The sequence below is a fragment of the Heterodontus francisci genome, chromosome 2, assembly GCF_036365525.1.
Source record: "Heterodontus francisci isolate sHetFra1 chromosome 2, sHetFra1.hap1, whole genome shotgun sequence".
NCBI classification, from domain to species: Eukaryota; Metazoa; Chordata; class Chondrichthyes; order Heterodontiformes; family Heterodontidae; genus Heterodontus; species Heterodontus francisci.
Window position 1 is genome coordinate 206,906,930 of NC_090372.1, and position 18,175 is coordinate 206,925,104.

Below are 18,175 nucleotides of genomic sequence, written 5' to 3' on the forward strand. Positions count from 1 at the left end.
GATCTTATATGTCCACCCGAGAGGGCAAATGAGACCTTGGTTTAAGATCTCACTTGGAAAATAGCACTCCAACAATGCAGCACTCCCTCAGTACTATACTAAAGGTGCGTACAGTCTCTGGAGTTGAATTTGAACCCACAAGCTTCTGACTCAGAGGTGAGAGTGCTACCTGTTGAGTCATGGCTGACACCTTATATGAGATGACATTTTGTCTAAGCTTACAGAAAGTTCCTTGTTTATGTGTTGACAACAGAACAAACACCTTAGGGCCAATTTTTCTCAGTTTAATACCCGCCACTCCCTCTCACTAGCACCTGACTGGAAGGTGCAGTGTACTGGAAATATCGACAAAGACTTGTACTGCCAGGTTCCCGCTGCCATAGCATTGATGAACACAGTTCTGATCTCTGAATACCCCTTTAGTTCAGGGCCTGAGGGAGAGGTTGCCGTGCAAATGAATCAGCTTTGTTATGTTGGCGGTGCAATCTGATTTTTCTGTCCAGCGTTGGTCGTAGATTGTGGGCGAAGTTGCTCCAATTAAAAAATTGGGCACTGTGAATTTTCAAATAGCTGTTTGGGCATTGTGATGCCTGAGTCATCAGGAGCAGTGAGGTAGAAGAACTTGATAGGTGCTGAGACAAGAACATTACGTTGTTGAGAACAGGGTGGTTAGAGAGATTGTTTGTCCTACAGGTTTTGATTGCTTGGCAAACACCTGTACAAGCTGTATGCTGGGAGCCATTTGCAATCCCCTTTTCAGTAGGAGGGGAAGTTTTGACCCCATTTAGCCTAACTACTGAGTTAGATACAAATGATTGATTTTGCTTAAATTAACTTTGTTTGGGGAAGCTATGTTGCTCACATCTCGTGAATGATTTCGGTATTAATCATTCCAAAAAGTTTACTATTTTATCTGTTTATTAGTATCCTTTTTGATATCTACAAGACACTTATCACCTCCTCCTTGGAGCTTATTAAATATCTGGGTTATATTAGAGTCATAGAGTCATACAGCATAGAAACAGGCCCTTCGGCCCACCGCGTCCATGCCGACCATAATGCCTATCTATACTAATCCCACCTGCCTGCATTAATTCCATATCCCTCTATGCCTTGCTCATTCAAGTACCTGTCCAGATGCCTCTTAAATGTCAATACTGTTCCTACCTCCTCTGGCAGCTCATTCCAGATGCCCACTATTCTTGTTGTGAAAAATTTACCCCTTTGATCCCCTGTAATCCTCCTCCCTCTTACCTTAAACCTATACCCTCTAGTTTTAGTCACCCCTACCATGGGAAACAGACTCTGGCTATCTACCCTATCTATGCCTCTCATAATTTTATAATTTTATATTCTTTCCATTAAGCTTTTTTTTAAACCCCATATGTAAAAAATAAAAAACAAAATAAGCCAATAAGATTATTGGTCATAGACAAAAACGCTTTATTTTGTCACATCAAGGTCCTGTTAGATGGACAGCAAAATCAAAGTGGAAAGAAGGTAAGGATAATACTTGACAGGTACAGATCTGGTCTACATATTATACAACTCTGGTCTCCATCTTAATACAGTTCTAGTCTTCATATTATACAAAGGTATAGAAGTGCTGGAAAAGGTACAAAAATATTTACAAGGATGATGCCAGAACTAAGAGGTTATACTTCAAAGGAAAGGATGCATAGGTTCGGGCTCTTTTCCTTAGAAAAGGCAAGGCTGAGGGGTGACCTGATAGAAGTCTGTAACATTATGAAGGGGTTTGATAGGGTAGACGTACAACAGATGTTTCCACTTGTGGTGGGGACCAAAACTTAGGGTCATAAACCTCTTTAACCCAAAGGGTGGTTAGACTGCAGAACTTGCCACCTCAAGACATAGTTGAGAGGAATCACATAGATGTCGTTAAGGAAAAACTAGATAAGCACATAAGTGAGAAAAGAATAGAAGGATATGCTGATAAGGTTAGATGAAGAGTAGTGTGGAGCATACATGGCAGCATTGACCAGTTGGGCCAATGGCCTGTTTCTGTGCTGTGAATTCTGTGTAATTCTATGCATTGTAATTCTGTGATGAGGTCTTCATCTGAGCCTAAGGGCTTTATTTTTAATGTTTCTTGTTGAAGTGCAATGTGATGCAGCCTGTATTGAAGATGATAGGGGTGCAAGTTGCTTTTTTGCTGAACCTTGCAGGTCAGAGATCACCCTATCTACCACCTGATCAAAGCCAGAGCCCTGAGGAAGATGGGTAAGACCACAGAAGCCATAACAACATTAAAAATAGCAATCAGTCTGCCGGGGGTGAGGAGAGGCTCTACTGGAAACGGAAAATGGGCATCAGCCGACATCAGTGTGAGCGACCGTGTCTCCGTGTATCTGGAGCTGGTGGATGCTCAGAACTCGAACGGTGAACAGGTACTCTGAGCTCAGCATCATTCAAATGCAATCACAACAACAACTTGCATTTATATACAGCCTTTAATGTACTAAAAAGTCCACACTTGTAGCCAATAATTATGCATTCTACATTTTGAAAATAAAACTAGAAAATGCTGCAAATCTGTAGCAGAGGTTAACTGACCAGTGGGCACTCCCAACTTTCATTTGTAGATTCCCAGCAGTTGTGCTTTTCATCCCAGCCTACAACAACAGCTTGAATTTATACAGCACCTTTAATGAGTAAAAATGTCCCAAGGCACTTTACAAGAACATCATCAAACAAATTCTGAGGCCGAGCCACAAAAGGAGATATGAGGCAGGTTTCAAGGGGCGTTTTAAAGAAGGCAAGCGAGGTGAAGAGGATTAGTGAGGGAATCCCAGAGTTTAGGGCCGAGGCACAGCCACCAATTAGGAGGCTCATGTGCAGCATAAAGACCAGCATGGACCAATTGGGCTGAATGGCCTGTTTCTGTGCTGTATACCCTGTCATTCTATGTGGCTAAGTGACTCAGCTCCAGTACAGGTCGGATGTTGCAACTTCAGTGGAGCTGTGCTCCCCGTCAGTGTCAGCACAGAGTGTCCAAAAAGGGCAGAATGGGGGTGGGGCGGAGGCTGAGGAATGGAAGAGGCAGAATCTGACCTGTTAGATGTCTGTGGCAGTCTAACATAGAGTCATATATGGCATAAAAGGATCCAAAACTCCACAGAGCAATCCAGTCAGTCCCACTCACCAGCTTGATCCCCGTAGCCCTGCAATTTTACTTCCTTCAAGTATCCATCCAATTTCCTTTTCAAATCATTATTGTCTCCACTTCCACCACCCTTGTGGGCAGCGAGTTCTAGGTCATTACCATCCACTGCGTAAAAAAGTTCTTCCTCACAGTCCCCCTGCTTCTCCTGCCCAAAACCTTCAATTTGTGTCCCCTAGTCCTTGTACCATCAGCTAATGGGAACAGTTTTTCCTTGTCTAACTTATCTAAGCCTGTCATAATCTTATACACCTCTATCAAATCTCCCTTCAATTTCCTTTGCTCGAGGGAGAAGAACCCCAACTTTTCCAACCTAACCTTGTAACTAAAATCTCCCATCTTTGGAACCATTCTGGTTAATCTCCTCCGCACCCCCTCGAGGACCCCTCATATCCTTCTTAAAGTGTGGTGACCAGAACTGGACGCAATACTCTGGTTAGGTCCAAACCAGACCTTTATAAAGGTTCCCTGCTTTTGAACTCTATACCTCTATTTATGAAACCTAAGAACCCATATGCTTTGTTAACCACACTCTCACTATGTCCTGCCACCTTCAAAGATTGATGCACATGCACCCCAGATCACTCTGTTCCGGCACACTCTTTACAGAATCACAGAATCATTACATGCAGAGGGAGGCCATTCGGTCCATCGTGTCTGCACCGGCACTCTGAAAGAGCAACGCACCAAGGCTCCTTCGACAGCATCTTCCAAACCCACGACCTCTACCAACTAGAAGGAGAAGCAAATGCATGGGAACACCACCACCAGCAAGTTCCCTCCAAGTCACACACCATCCTGACTTGGAACTATATTGCCATTCCTTCACTGTCGCTGGGTCAAAATCCTGGAACTCCCTTCCTAACACTGTGGGAGTACCGACCTCACATGGACTGCAGTGGTTCGAGAAGGCAGCTCACCACCACCTTCTCAAGCGCAATTAAGGATAGGCAATAAATGCTGTCCTGGCCAGCGATGCCCATATCCCATGAATGAATTAAAAAAAAAGTTTCATTCCCCTGCCTTCTCTCCATAACCCTGCACATTCTTCCTTTTCATATAACTGTCCTATTCCCTTTTGAATGCTTCAATTGAACCAGCCTCCACTCCCGCTGTCCGGTACATAGGCGATTGCATCCCTGAGTAACACGAGGCTATCAGAGATCTTCCTGCCAGGTCTGATCAGGGTGAATCATCAACTCCAGAGCAGACTTGACCCGACTGGCGATAACATTTGGACAGAATCTTGTAGTCTACATACAGCAGTGAGATGGGTCGCCAATTTCTGATTTCCGCCCTCTCACAAGTAGCTGAGGGTGATGATGCCTTTCCTCGTGGATTCTGACATGCTGCTGGCCAGAAGCATACTCACGTACACTTCCAGCAGGTCTGGGCCATTCCAGTCCCACAGAGTCAAATAGGAACATAGGAGCAGGAGTGGCCATTTGGCCCATCGAGCCTGCTCCGCCATTCAATACGATCACGGCTGATCATCCACTTCAATGCCTTTTTCCCACACTATCCTCATATCCGCTTATGTCATTATGTCATTTGTATTTAGAAATCTGTCAATCTCTGCTTTAAACATACTCAATGATGGAGGTTCCACAGCCCTCTGGAATAGAGAATTCCAAAGATTCACAACCCTCTGAGTAAAGAAATTTCTCCTAATCTCTGTCCTAAGTGGTTTCCCCTTTATTTTGAAATTGTGTCCCCTGCTTCTAGACTCCCCAACCAGGGGTAACATCTTACCTGCATCTACCCTGTCTATCCCTTTAAATATTTTGTAGGTTTCAATGAAACCACCTCTCATTCTTCAAAACTCGAGAGAATACAGGCTCAGTTTCCCCAATCTCTCTTCATAGGACAGTCCCGCCATCCCGGGAACAAGTCTGGTGAACCTTCGTTGCACTCTCTCTGTGGCAATAATATCCTTCCGAAGGTAAGGGGACCAAAACTGCACACAGTACTCCAGGTGCAGTCTGACCAAGGTTCTATACAATTGAAGCAAGACTTCACTACTCCTGTACTCAAATCCTCTTGTGATAAAGGCTCATATTCCATTAGCCTTCTTAATTGTTTGCTGCACCTGCATGTTAACTTTCAGCGACTTATTGTCAAGGATACCCAGGTCCCTTTGTACATCTACACTTTCTAATCTCTTACCATTTAAGAAATACTCTGCACATCTGTTTATCCTACCAAAGTGGATAACCTCACATTTTTCTACATTATATTCCATCTGCCATGGTCACTCACTATGTCTGTCCAAATCTCATTGAAGCCGCTTTGCATCTTCCTCACAACACACATTCCCACCTAGTTTTGTGTCATCCGTGAACTTGGAAATACTACTTTTGGCCCCCACATCCAAATCATTGATATATATTGTGAACAGCTGGGGCCCAAGCACTGATCCCTGCAGTCCCCCACTAGTCACAGCCTGCCAATGTGAGAATGGCCCGTTTATTCCTACTCTGTTTTCTGCCTGAATACAACTCAACCGTTAAGCCGTCGCTTCCAGGAGTTACACTCGTCTCGAAGGACCTGATGGCCTTTGTCAGCTCATCCAGAGTTAGAGGTTTGTCCAGACTCTCCCGTGTATTGTCATCTAAGACCTCCGTGATAGATGACAGGAAAGACTGGGAGGCCGTGCTGTTCGTGGGTTTCACGTCATACAGTCCAGCATAAAAGGGTTTGCTAATCCTTAGTGTGTCAGACTGTGATGACGTTACAGAGCCATCTTCTTTCTTCAGGCTGCTGATCACAGAGCTCTCTTAGTGTATCTTTTGGAGGAAGAACAAAGAACAAAGAACAGTACAGCACAGGAACAGGCCATTCAGCCCTCCAAGCCTGCGCCGATCTTGATGCCTGCCGAAACTAACACCTTCTGCACTTCCGGGGCCCATATCCCTCTATTCCCTTCCTATTCATATATTTGTCAAGATGTCTCTTAAACGTCGCTATCGTATCTGCTTCCACTACCTCCCCTGGCAGCAAGTTCCAGGCACTCACCACCCTCTGTGTAAAAAAACTTGCCTCGCACATCCCCTCTAAACTTTGCCCCTCTCACCTTAAACCTATATCCCCTAGTAACTGACTCTTCCACTCTGGGAAAAAGCTTCTGACTATCCACTCTGTCCATGCCGCTCATAACTTTGTAAACCTCTATCATGTCGCCCCTCCACCTCCGTCCTTCCAGTGAAAACAATCCGAGTTTATCCAACCTCTCCTCATAGCTAATGCCCTCCAGACCAGGCAACATCCTGGTAAACCTCCTCTGTACCCTCTCCAAAGCCTCCACGTCCTTCTGGTAGTGTGGCGACCAGAATTGCACGCAATATTCTAAGTGTGGCCTAACTAAAGTTCTGTACAGCTGCAGCATGACTTGCCAATTTTTATACTCTATGCCCTGACCGATGAAGGCAAGCATGCCGTATGCCTTCTTGACTACCTTATCCACCTGCGTTGCCACTTTCAGTGACCTGTGGACCTGTACACCCAGATCTCTCTGCCTGTCAATACTCCTAAGGGTTCTGCCATTTACCGTATACTTCCCACCTGCATTAGACCTTCCAAAATGCATTACCTCACATTTGTCCAGATTAAACTCCATCTGCCATTTCTCCGCCCAAGTCTCCAACCGATCTATATTCTGCTGTATCCTCTGACAATCCTCATCATTATCCGCAACTCCACCAACCTTTGTGTCGTCCGCAAACTTACTAATCAGACCAGCTACATTTTCCTCCAAATCATTTACATATACTACAAACAGCAAAGGTTCCAGCACTGATCCCTGCGGAACACCACTAGTCACATCCCTCCATTCAGAAAAACACCCATCCACTGTTACCCTCTGTCTTCTGTGACTGAGTCAGTTCTGTTTCCATCTTGCCAGCTCACCTCTGATCCCGTGTGACTTCACCTTTTGCACCAGTCTGCCATGCGGGACCTTGTCAAAGGCTTTACTAAAGTCCATATAGACAACATCCACTGCCCTTCCCTCATCAATCATCTTCGTCACTTCCTCAAAAAACTCAATCAAATTAGTAAGACACGGCCTTCCCTTCACAAAACCATGCTGCCTCTCGCTAATAAGTTCGTTTGTTTCCAAATGGGAGTAAATCCTGTCCCGAAGAATCCTCTCTAATAGTTTCCCTACCACTGACGTAAGGCTCACTGGCCTATAATTTCCTGGATTATCCTTACCACCCTTCTTAAACAAAGGAACAACATTGGCTATTCTCCAGTCCTCTGGGATCTCACCTGTAGCCAATGAGGATGCAAAGATTTCTGTCAAGGCCCCAGCAATTTCTTCCCTTGCCTCCCTCAGTATTCTAGGGTAGATCCCATCAGGCCCTGGGGATTTATCTACCTTAATGCTTTGCAAGACACCCAACACCTCCTCCTTTTTGATAATGAGATGACTGAGACTATCTACACTCCCTTCCCTAGGCTCATCATCCACCAAGTCCTTCTCCTTGGTGAATACTGATGCAAAGTACTCATTTAGCACCTCACCCATTTCCTCTGGCTCCACGTATAGATTCCCATCTCTGTCCTTGAGTGGGCCAACCGTTTCCCTGGTTACCCTCTTGCTCTTTATATATGTCTAAAAAGCCTTGGGATTTTCCTTAATCCTGTTTGCCAATGACTTTTCATGACCCCTTTTAGCCCTCCTAACTCCTTGCTTAAGTTCCTTCCTACTGTCTTTATATTCCTCAAGTGCTTCATCTGTTCCTCGCCTTCCAGCCCTTACAAATGCTTCGTTTTTCTTTTTGACTAGGCTCACAATATCCCGTGTTATCCAAGCTTCCCGAAACTTGCCAAACTTGTCTTTCTTCCTCACAGGAACATGCTGGTCCTGGATTCTAATCAGCTGACGTTTGAAAGACTCCCACATGTCAGATGTTGATTTACCCTCAAACAGCCGTCCCAATCTAAATTCTTCAGTTCCTGCCTAATATTGTTATAATTAGCTTTCCCCCAATTTAGCACCTTCACCCGAGGACTACTCTTATCCTTATCCACAAGTACCTTAAAACTTATGGAATTATGGTCACTGCTCCTGAAATGCTCCCCCACTGAAACTTAGACCACCTGGCCGGGCTCATTCCCCAATACCAGGTCCAGAATGGCCCCATCCCTAGTTGGACTATCTACATACTGTTTCAAGAAGCCCTCCTGGATGTTCCTCACAAATTCTGCCCCATCCAAGCCCCTAGCACTAAGTGAGTCTCAGTCAATATAGGGGAAGTTAAAATCACCCACCACTACAACCCTGTTACCTTTACATCTTTCCAAAATCTGTCTACATATCTGCTCCTCTACCTCCCGCTGGCTGTTGGGAGGCCTGTAGTAAACCCCCAACATCGTGAGTGCACCCTTCCTATTCCTGAGCTCCACCCATATTGCCTCGCTGCATGACCTCTCTGAGGTGTCCTCCCGCAGTACAGCTGTGATATTCTCCTTAACCAGTAATGCAACTCCCCCACCCCTTTTACATCCCCCTCTATCCCGCCTGAAGCTTCTAAAGCCTGGAACATTTAGCTGCCAATCCTGCCCTTCCCTCAACCAAGTCTCTGTAATAGCAACAACATCATATTTCCAAGTACTAATCCAAGCTCTAAGTTCATCTGCCTTACCTGTTATACTTCTCTCATTGAAACAAACGCAAGAAATGCGAGCACGTCTCATCCTGCTCAATGGAGCGGTCTCTGGACTGTAAGATAATCTTGAAGCCATCCGTGCCAAAGAGCGAGGCCTGCTGGCTCTTCACCTCTTGGAGATCCTCCTTGACCTCGACCCCCATCGACTGCAGCCGGAGCAGATTCTGCATTCGTTTCTGGAGTCGGGACATTTTCCTCTGTCTCTTTCTCACCTTCTGAACACCTTTGAGGATAAAGAGCCTCTTGATGTTTGCCTTCAACTCTTCCTACCAGTGCACCATAGACTCAAAGAGGGGTTTCACAGTTCTCCAACATTTGTAATCCCTTGAGTTCCTCAATGTTCTCTGGGGTCAGCAGTGTTACGTTCAGCTTCCATGTCCCCATACCAACGCGCTGGTCATCCTGTAAGTGACAGTTGGCCAATAAGAGGCAGTGGTCAGAGAAGGACACCGGCTTAACGTCAGTGGATCTGACTGTGAAAGCACGGGACACAAACAGGAAGTCAATCCTGGGACGGGCAGACCCGTTCGGTCTTGACCAGGTGTATCTACGCTGCGCTCCGTCTGCAGGGCTGCTGAAGATGTCATGCAGTTTGGCATCTTTTCCATTAGGAATCTGGATGTTGTGTCCAGTTTGCTGTCGTCACTGCCGGATCATCCAGCTGCGTCAATGATGCAGTTGAAGTCACCGCCTACAATGACCAGCCTGGACGTCACCAGCAGCAGTGGGAGCTGCTGGAAGACGGTTAGCCGCTCACTGTATTGGACCGGGGCATACGTGTTGATTAACTAGAGCGGAGCATTGTTGTACATAACATCTGCTCCGAGGAAGTGACCGCCCACCACCTCCTTAACTTCGGAGATGGTGAAGTTGCAGCAGAATACCCAGGCCAGAGGAACAGGAATCATTTCCCCCTGACCAGATCGATGGCCCGTGCGACCACCATCTCGACCATTGCCTATAGGTGCTGAGGTGAGGTATCCCACACTCCTACAGAAACAGCAGGTCAAAACACATTGCGTAGTGGATTTAATGCTGCACACATTAAACGAAGCAATCTTTATACGCATTTAAAGCTGGATGTTGCTTGCCACACCTGGTGTCCTTACTAGTCCCAGTCCTTGGGTATTTTCCTGCATACCCGTAGTGTGCACAAGCTGTTGCACATTCGTTGGGCTCAGAAACCCCTCCTGGTCACTCATGGGGGGTTTGTTCCATTGGGGTGACATCGGGGGGGGTGGGGGGGGGGGGGGGTGTGGGCGGTGCTGGTTCCTGTAGGCAGCGAGTTTGCACTGTACTCTGCTGGTGGTGTCTTTCCCCTCTGTTCCTCCTTGAGGATGTTTCTGCTCCTGACTTCCCGGAGCTGAAGTGAGCTGGACGCTTTGCTGCTGTCAGTCTCCTGGAGCTGGGGTGCGCTGGGCATCTCGCTGGGTTCAGCACTTTGGGGTTGGAGCACACTGGACCCATAGCTGCTTCCAGTGCGATGGAGCTGGGGGGCTTTCTCTTCCAGCTCCTTTGCGTTCTGCTGCTTCTTTTGTAGGTACCGTCTTTCCAGCCCTTCCTTGTCTGATGAGGAGCAGCTGCCGTAGTCTGTCTCAGACGGTAGCCTCCTCTTGCCACTGGTTTGGGTGGTGACCTGTTGCTTTTTTTGGGCTTCTTCTTTGTGGTTCTCCCTTTGACCACTTGCCACTGACCAGTTTGTTCCAGTGCTGCCTCCTCCTCCATTGATTCTGTCCGTTGAAGAGGAGTTGCATGGGGTAGTTGTTGGGTTGCTTGTTGCAGCTGCCTCCCCTTTCTTCTCCTTCTTGGTCAGATTTACCTCGTGGGGGGGAGGGTTGCTGGTCTCCTTCGCAGCAGCAGGCGTGTTTGCCATTCTTTCCCCCAGCCTTTCCTGTGACCTTGCCACCTGTGCATAACTGAGGCAGCGTTTGGGGCATGTCTTGTAGAGGTGGCCTGCCCCACCCACCACCAACCTTTAATCTGCTTACAGTCTTTTGTGTGATGGCCTTCCTGTTTGCAGTTCTTGCAGACGACTGTGCTGCAGTTGGCCGCCACATGACCAGATTTGCCACAGGTCTGACAAACTCTGGGCTGCCCCGGGTAGACCAGGAAGCCTCAATTTCCCCCGATAGTGAAGCTTGAGGGAGGATGGATGTTGGCTCCATTGGCGTTGACCTTCAAGGTGACCTTGACTTGCCACTTGCTGATCCAAATCCCAAACAGGTCCTTGACCGCAGTGCTGCTCCCGGCCACCTCGACGTACCTGCCAAGGAAAGCGAGTATATCCACGACAGGAACATGGGGGTTGTAGGGGTGGATCGTCACCACCCGGTTCCGTTGCGGCGACGGCATGAAGAGCGACTCTGCCATGAGAATCGACAGCGACACCTGGTTTCCCTTCTCCTTGAACACCTTCAGGAACTTGATGCATCCTCCCACATTCTTGAACATCATACCGAAATATCCACTGCTGGGGAAGTCTTGCAGGCAGAAGATGGCCGTAGCTTGGAATCCACAGCATTCAATCAGGATTTTCAGGCGTGGTCGATGGGTGCACCTCCTTCATTATCTTTCAGCGCCACCCTAACGGTGTTACGCACCCCTTGGCCTGGAGTTCTGCTGTTGGTTGCAGCCATTTTTTGCTTGAAGCTTTCCTGGGACAGGCACTAAAACCCCAACCAACAGGAAAGCAACAAACACGGTAGATCACCAATCCCAAAGGGCGAAATGCTGTAAAAGTGGCACCGAAAATCCCCAAAACACCCCCAAAATACCACCTGCAGGATCAAAGCTCACTGATCATGGTCTCTCCCCTGCCAGCACCTCTTTCACTGAGCAGCGCCACCACAGAGTTGGTGTCTGCTGCCAGTAGAGCACCTACCCGAGGCCCAGGAGCGTCACTGGACCCAGGCCACAGGTAGGTCAGGGCGGGAGGGGTCTCGCGGGGTAGGGTTCGCATGGGAGGTGGGTGTAGTGGGGTTGCTAAAAGGGCAGGGGGTGGCTGTCAGCGGGCCTCCCTTCCCGATTCCGGATCCCTCATTCAGGCACTAAGTGCCTTTTAACGAAGGATTTGCCAATCTTATTTTCTCTTCACCTCCCCTCTCAATTTATTGTATTTGGCCTGGTCCTGACTTGAAGAATTCACCTAAGATGCATTGTACGCCCTTTTCTTTTGTTTCATCATATTCTTTATCTCTCTTTTCATCCAAGGAGCCCTGTTTTGGTTCCCCTGCCTTCCATGTTGGAATGTAATTAGCCTGTACCTGAAGCATCTCTTCCTTAAGATAACTCATTGTTCCATTACAGTTTTTCCTGTCAGTCTTTGGTACCATTTATCCTGGCTAGATCCCTTCTCATTGCATTGAAATTAGCCCTCTTCCAATCCAGACATTCAACCTTCTATCATTCCTTGTTTTCTGCATTACGCCTAAACCTTATGATACGAATGATCACTCTTACCAAGTGCCTTCTCGCAGACACTTGGTCCACTTGGTCCAACTCATTTCCCAGCACCAGATCCATCAATGCCTCCTTTACAGTTGGGCTGAGAACATACCGATCAAGGAAGTTCTCCTGAACACATTCCGGAAATTCCTCCTCCTCCTCTTTTCTCTTTACTTTAACATTATTCCAATTGATATTTGGGTAATTAAAGTCCCCCAATATCAACACTGTATATATCTTGCACATCTCTGTGATTTCCTTTCAGATTTTCTCCTCTATCTCTCACTATTCGGAGGCCTATAGAATACCCGTAGTTGCATGATCATACCCTTTTTGCTCCTCAACTCTAACCAAATAGATTCTGTCCTTGCTCCCTCAAGGATATCCCCTCTTTCCGATACTACAATGTCTCCCTTAATCAGTGCTGCCACCCCACATCCCTTTTCTCATTCTCTATCTTTTCTATATTAAGCGCCTATTCCTCACCATTTTAAAGCCATGTTTCCGTTATTGCCACTACATCATATTCCCATACTGCTATTTATACTTGTAGTTCACCAATCTTATTCACCACAGTTTGCGCATTTACATACATGCGTTGTAATCCTGTCTTTGCATTCATCGTAGCCCTTCTCAGTCTGTTCCTATCTAATATGGAACTACTTTCTTTTCTGGTGCTTTCCAATGCTCTCACATTATTACTAGCTTAAAATACAAGTTTTTTTTTAAATGCCACGTGGGAACTCCAGGATACTTCCTGTGTCCTTGGTGACTACGTGTGTAGGATCTCTCTCCAGCTGCTTCAGCTCAAGCTCAGGACTTTCGTGCTTGAGGGGCAGCTGGAGTCAGCTGGAAGAGAGTTATTCCTCTTTTCTACTTCGATATGCTGGTGCCTATTACCCTTGCCAATTTAGTTTAAACTCTCCCCAACCACACCAGTGAACCTCCTTGGGAGGACGTTGGACTTAGTCCTGTTGAGGTGCAACTGTCCCTTTTGAATAGGTGCCTTCTGCCCTAGAACTAGTCTCAATGCCCCAAGAATCTGAAACCCTCCCTCCTGCACCATGCTTCAAGCCTCCCCATCTTACTATTTCTATTCTTGCTAGTGTGTGGCACTGGGAGTAATCCAAAGATTATTACCTTTGCGGTCCTACTCTTTAACTTCCTCCTTAGCTCCTGAAAATCTGACAATAGGATCTCAGTACCTGCCCTTGCTATATCATTGGTGCCAATGTGTACCAAGACTTCTGGCTCACTCCCTTTCCCGTGCAAAATATCCTGTACCCTCTCTGTGATGTCCTTTACCCTGGTGCCAGGGAGGTAACACACCATGCGGTACTCATGATGATGGTTACAGAAATGCCTGCCTGTCCGACTAACTATGGAATCTCCTATAGCAATTGCATTTCTACACATTGTTGCTCCCTCCTGTACAGTCCCTTGCCGATGGGTGCTGTGTTGCGGGCTTCACTCCTTCAGGGTATAGTCACACACAGTAGTCTCCAATTCTGTGTACCTGTTTGAGAGTGGCACACACCCCGAAGCTCCTTCCTCTTCCTAGTCTTCCAGATGGCCACCCACCTAGCATCCTGAACTCTTACTGCCTGTGGGGTGACCATCTCCTGGAAAGTACGATCCAGGAAACTCTCCTGCTCCCTGATGCTCCGCAGTGACTCCAGCTGCCCCTCAAGTTTAGAAATCCTGAGCTTGAGCTGAAGCAACTGGAGGGACTTCCTACACGTGTGGTCGCCCAGGACACATGAAGTTTCCTGGAGTTCCCACATGGCATTTATAAAAAAATGTCAATAACTTGCATTTTAACTTAGTAGTAACATCTAAGATGCTTCACAAGAGCATTTTCAGAGAAAATTTAACAACCAAGTTTTTTAATTTTTTCCCAGTGTAGACAGGTTCTATCATTTACATTTCCATAGCATTCATTGGGCTAATGAAGCCTGTCGGAGAATGGGAAGATGAGGAGAATTTTTTTCAGGCAGCCAGCTGTGATCTGGATTGCATTGCCTGAGTGGGTGGTGGAAACAGATTCAATAGTAATTTTCAAAATGGGATTGGATATGTACTAGAAGGGGAAACAGTTTCAGGGCTATGGGCAAAGAGCAGGTGAGTGGAACAAATTGGATAACTCCCTCAAAGTGCCAGCACAGGTAAGATGGCTGAATGGCTCCAACTGTGCTGTGAGATTCTATGTTCGAATGAGGGAAAATTTAAATGGTAATGCCTACCTCAACTTCACTGCCCTATTTGTATTTCTCTTCCCTTTTCCCCACTGGAACTGTCACATCCATCCACCACATGTTGGTGATGATGAGGGGACAGAGACCTGGAACCCTGGCGGATTTCCCTCCTATGTTACTGATGCTGCCCAGGACCGTCATTGGTAAGGCTGCGGGCGGTTTTCCTTACAAAGCGATGGTAACAGCCCTGATGTCCACCCACTAAACCCCCCGCCGCCCCCACCCCACCCATGGAGGGAAAGGGCTTTGAAGTGCCTCCTCTCCTTTCCCTCCCTTTCACCTCCAGCACTTACCTGCTGAAGGCCTCTGGTCCTATTTCGTCTGGTGGAGGATCCCAGAACAACGGGCATAACCTTTAAATTAGAGCTAGGCCATTCACTGGTAATGTCAGGAAGCACTTTTTAAAGGGTAGTGGAAATCTGGAAAACTCACCAAAATAAGCTGTTGAGGTTGGGGCTCAATTGAAAATTTCAAAACTGGCATTGATAGATTTTTGTTAGACAAGGGTATTCAGGATTATGAAACAAAAGCGGATAGATGGAGTTAAGTTACGGGTCATCAATGATCAAATTGAATAGCAGAACACTCTTGAGGGGCTGAATGGTGTACTCCTGTTCTTACGGGTGTGACCCGGGTGGGGCAACTGCGACTCTCGTCCCTACTCAGTGGTAGAGGTCGCAGGGCTGAGAGGCACTGCCAAGGTAGGTTTGGTGAGTTGTTGCAAATGTAAATTGTACAAATTGCTTACTGATTTTTCTTTTCCAGCATGAAGCTACCAAAGTGATGCAAGATGCTATCCATGAATTTGCTGGGACGCCGGAAGAAACTCGTATCACCATTGCCAATGTCGATTTGGCAATCAGCCAGGACGATGTAGAAACAGCGTTCAACATGCTCAGGAGCATCCTCCCTGAGCAGCCTTATTACATCGAAGCCCAAAAGAAACTGGCACAGATCTACCTGCACAAGCAAAAGGACCAAAGGCTTTATATCAGATGCTACAAGTACGTAAAAGACAGTTTTAAGGATAGGAGGAAAACACGCAAATGCTGGAAATTTGAAATGATACTGAGGCCCCAGTATTGACTGGGGTGGGTTACATAAATCCAGGGAAAGGTTTGGTCGGATGCATGCTATGGAGTTTCCTAAACAGGAACTCCACCTGGAAGCCATCTTGATTGGCAGGCTTGGCTCCCTGTTGGACAGGAATGCTCTGGATTAGGCTGCAGCTGCAGGAGCAGGTATGGGGGCTTGCTGCTGCATTAGTCGGAGTGGGAGAAGATGGAGGGGTGGGGGAGGTAGATACCTGAGGTGGGGGGGTCTCTGATCCAGTTGGTTGGGAGGGCAATGGGGTTGGGGTCTTTGGACAGTGGGAAGATGGCAGGTAAGAAGGTAAGCTTGGGGGTGGGTGGGGGGAGGAGTTGGGAGGAGTTCCTCTTGGCCCATGAGCAGTGCTGTAAAGGCACTTAGCTTTTCCACTAAGCAGACCTCACCTTTGTTTTCCAAGGCCTGGGAAACCTGGCTAGTCAAGGTTAAACCTGAAAGGCAGGTTAAATATGAGGCACGTTGTCTTATTATAATATTTAAGTGATAAAACCACCTCCTAGGTCCAGGTTGCTTGCCCACCCATTATCCCACCTCCATTAAACCCAGAGATTGGTTTTCAAATTTTACATTTTATTCAACCCAAACCCACCCAAAAAACACTACGCATGCAGGGAAAGTTTGTCAGAACCCAAAATTATACACTTTTCCTAGTTTCCTCACCCAGCCATTTTTCAGTAAGGGGGATTCATCTAAAGCAGCCTTGGTTTTCTCCAGTGGTAATAGCATGACATACAGAATGTTATTCTAATTGCTAGGCGTTTAGGAATATGGGACTAGATTAAGGTCAGGTTTTCCAGGCCTTGGAAAAGATAAGTGCCTTATAAGCCCACCGACTCCCACAGCTACCTCGACTACACTTCTTCACGCCCTGCCACCTGTAAGGACTCCATTCCATTCTCCCAGTTTCTCTGTCTCTGACGCATCTGCTCTGATGATGCAACCTTCCATGACGGCGCTTCTGATATGTCTTCCTTTTTCCTCAACAGAGGATTCCCCCTCACTGAGGTTGACAGGGCCCTCAACCGTGTCTGGTCCATTTCCCGTACCTCTACCCTCACCCCTTCCCCTCCCTCCCAGTATCGTGACAGGGTTCCCCTTGTCCTCACTTTCCACCCCACCAGCCTCCACATCCAAAGGATCATCCTCCGCCATTTCCGCCACCTCCAGCGTGATGCCACTACCAAACGCATCTTCCCTTCCCCTCCCCTCCCCTGTCAGCATTCCGAAGGGATCATTCCCTCCGCGACACCCTGGTCCACTCCTCCATTACCCCCACCACCTCGTCCCCTTCCCACAGCATCTTCCCCTGCAATCACAGGAGATGTAATACCTGCCTATTTACCTCCTCTCTCCTCACTATCCAAGACCCCAAATACTCCTTTCAGGTGAAGCAGCGATTTACTTGTACTTCTTTCAATTTAGTATACTGTATTCGTTGCTCACAATGTGGTCTCCTCTACATTGGGGAGACCAATCGCAGACTGGGTGACTGCTTTGCGGAACATCTCCGCTCAGTCCGAAAGCATAACCCCGAGCTTCCGGTTGCTGGCCATTTCAACACTCCCCCATGCTCTCATGCCCACATCTCTGTCCTGGGATTGCTACAGTGTTCCAGTGAACATCAACACAAGCTTGAGGAACTTCACCTCATTTACCGATTAGGCACACTACAGCCTGTCGGACAGAACACTGAGTTCAATAATTTCAGAGCATGACGGGCCCCCCTTTTTATTTTTATTTTTAGTTTTTTATTTTTTCTTTTTCATGTGTTTATTTTAGTTTAGTTTGTTTAGTTTGTTTCTACTGTGCCTACCCCCTGTTTTTTTAATGTTTGTGCTTGGGGCCAGGCTGTTCAGTTCTCTGTCAATTAACACCCTCTCTGTACTAACACATTGTCTTTCACCACACCATTAACATACCATTTGCCTTTGTTCCATGACTTTCTGGTCAGTTATTCTCTGTGACCTTGTCCGATCAACACCTCTTTTGTTATCTTTTGCCCCACCCCTGTTTTACTTGCTTAAAACCTGTTACATTTCTAGCCTCTGCCAGTTCTGATGAAGGGTCACTGACCTGAAACGTTAACTCTGTTTCTCTCTCCACAAATGCTGTCAGATCTGCTGAGTATTTCCAGCATTTCTTGTTTTTATTTCCGATTTCCAGCATCTGCAGTATTTTGCTTTTATATTGAGGTCCATCTGGCCTGTCTCAGACCTGTAAGGCTGCTTTACATCATCCAGCTTTCTTCTCTTTTAACTTGTAAAACAGACAGTAAAGTACATAGGAATTGTTAGACAAGAAAAAGACCGAGGTCCATCTAGTCCATTTTATATCAATGCGAGAAACAATGATAATGGGATTGTTGACTAACGTATGACAGACTGAAATGGGACGTGAAGAAGACCCCCAGTGGGGGTGGAGAACTTTAGGAATCATAGGTCCAAAGTCACCTGGTTCCTCCCAAGCATGCTGAATTTTCAAAGTGTAGGTGGGAAACAGGAGCCTGGTCTGGTGTT

The 18,175-nt window shown here is 46.9% G+C and overlaps 1 protein-coding gene across 1 annotated transcript in view; it reads left to right on the forward strand.

The window, feature by feature from the left end:
* Positions 1–18,175, forward strand: part of LOC137380250 (tetratricopeptide repeat protein 21B-like) — a 173,307-nt gene that overhangs the window by 88,476 nt on the left and 66,656 nt on the right. The window contains exons 15-16 of the mRNA XM_068052110.1: positions 2,187–2,408; positions 15,318–15,556. Coding sequence (XP_067908211.1) covers positions 2,187–2,408; positions 15,318–15,556 — 461 coding nt within the window. The remainder of the gene's footprint in view (positions 1–2,186; positions 2,409–15,317; positions 15,557–18,175) is intronic.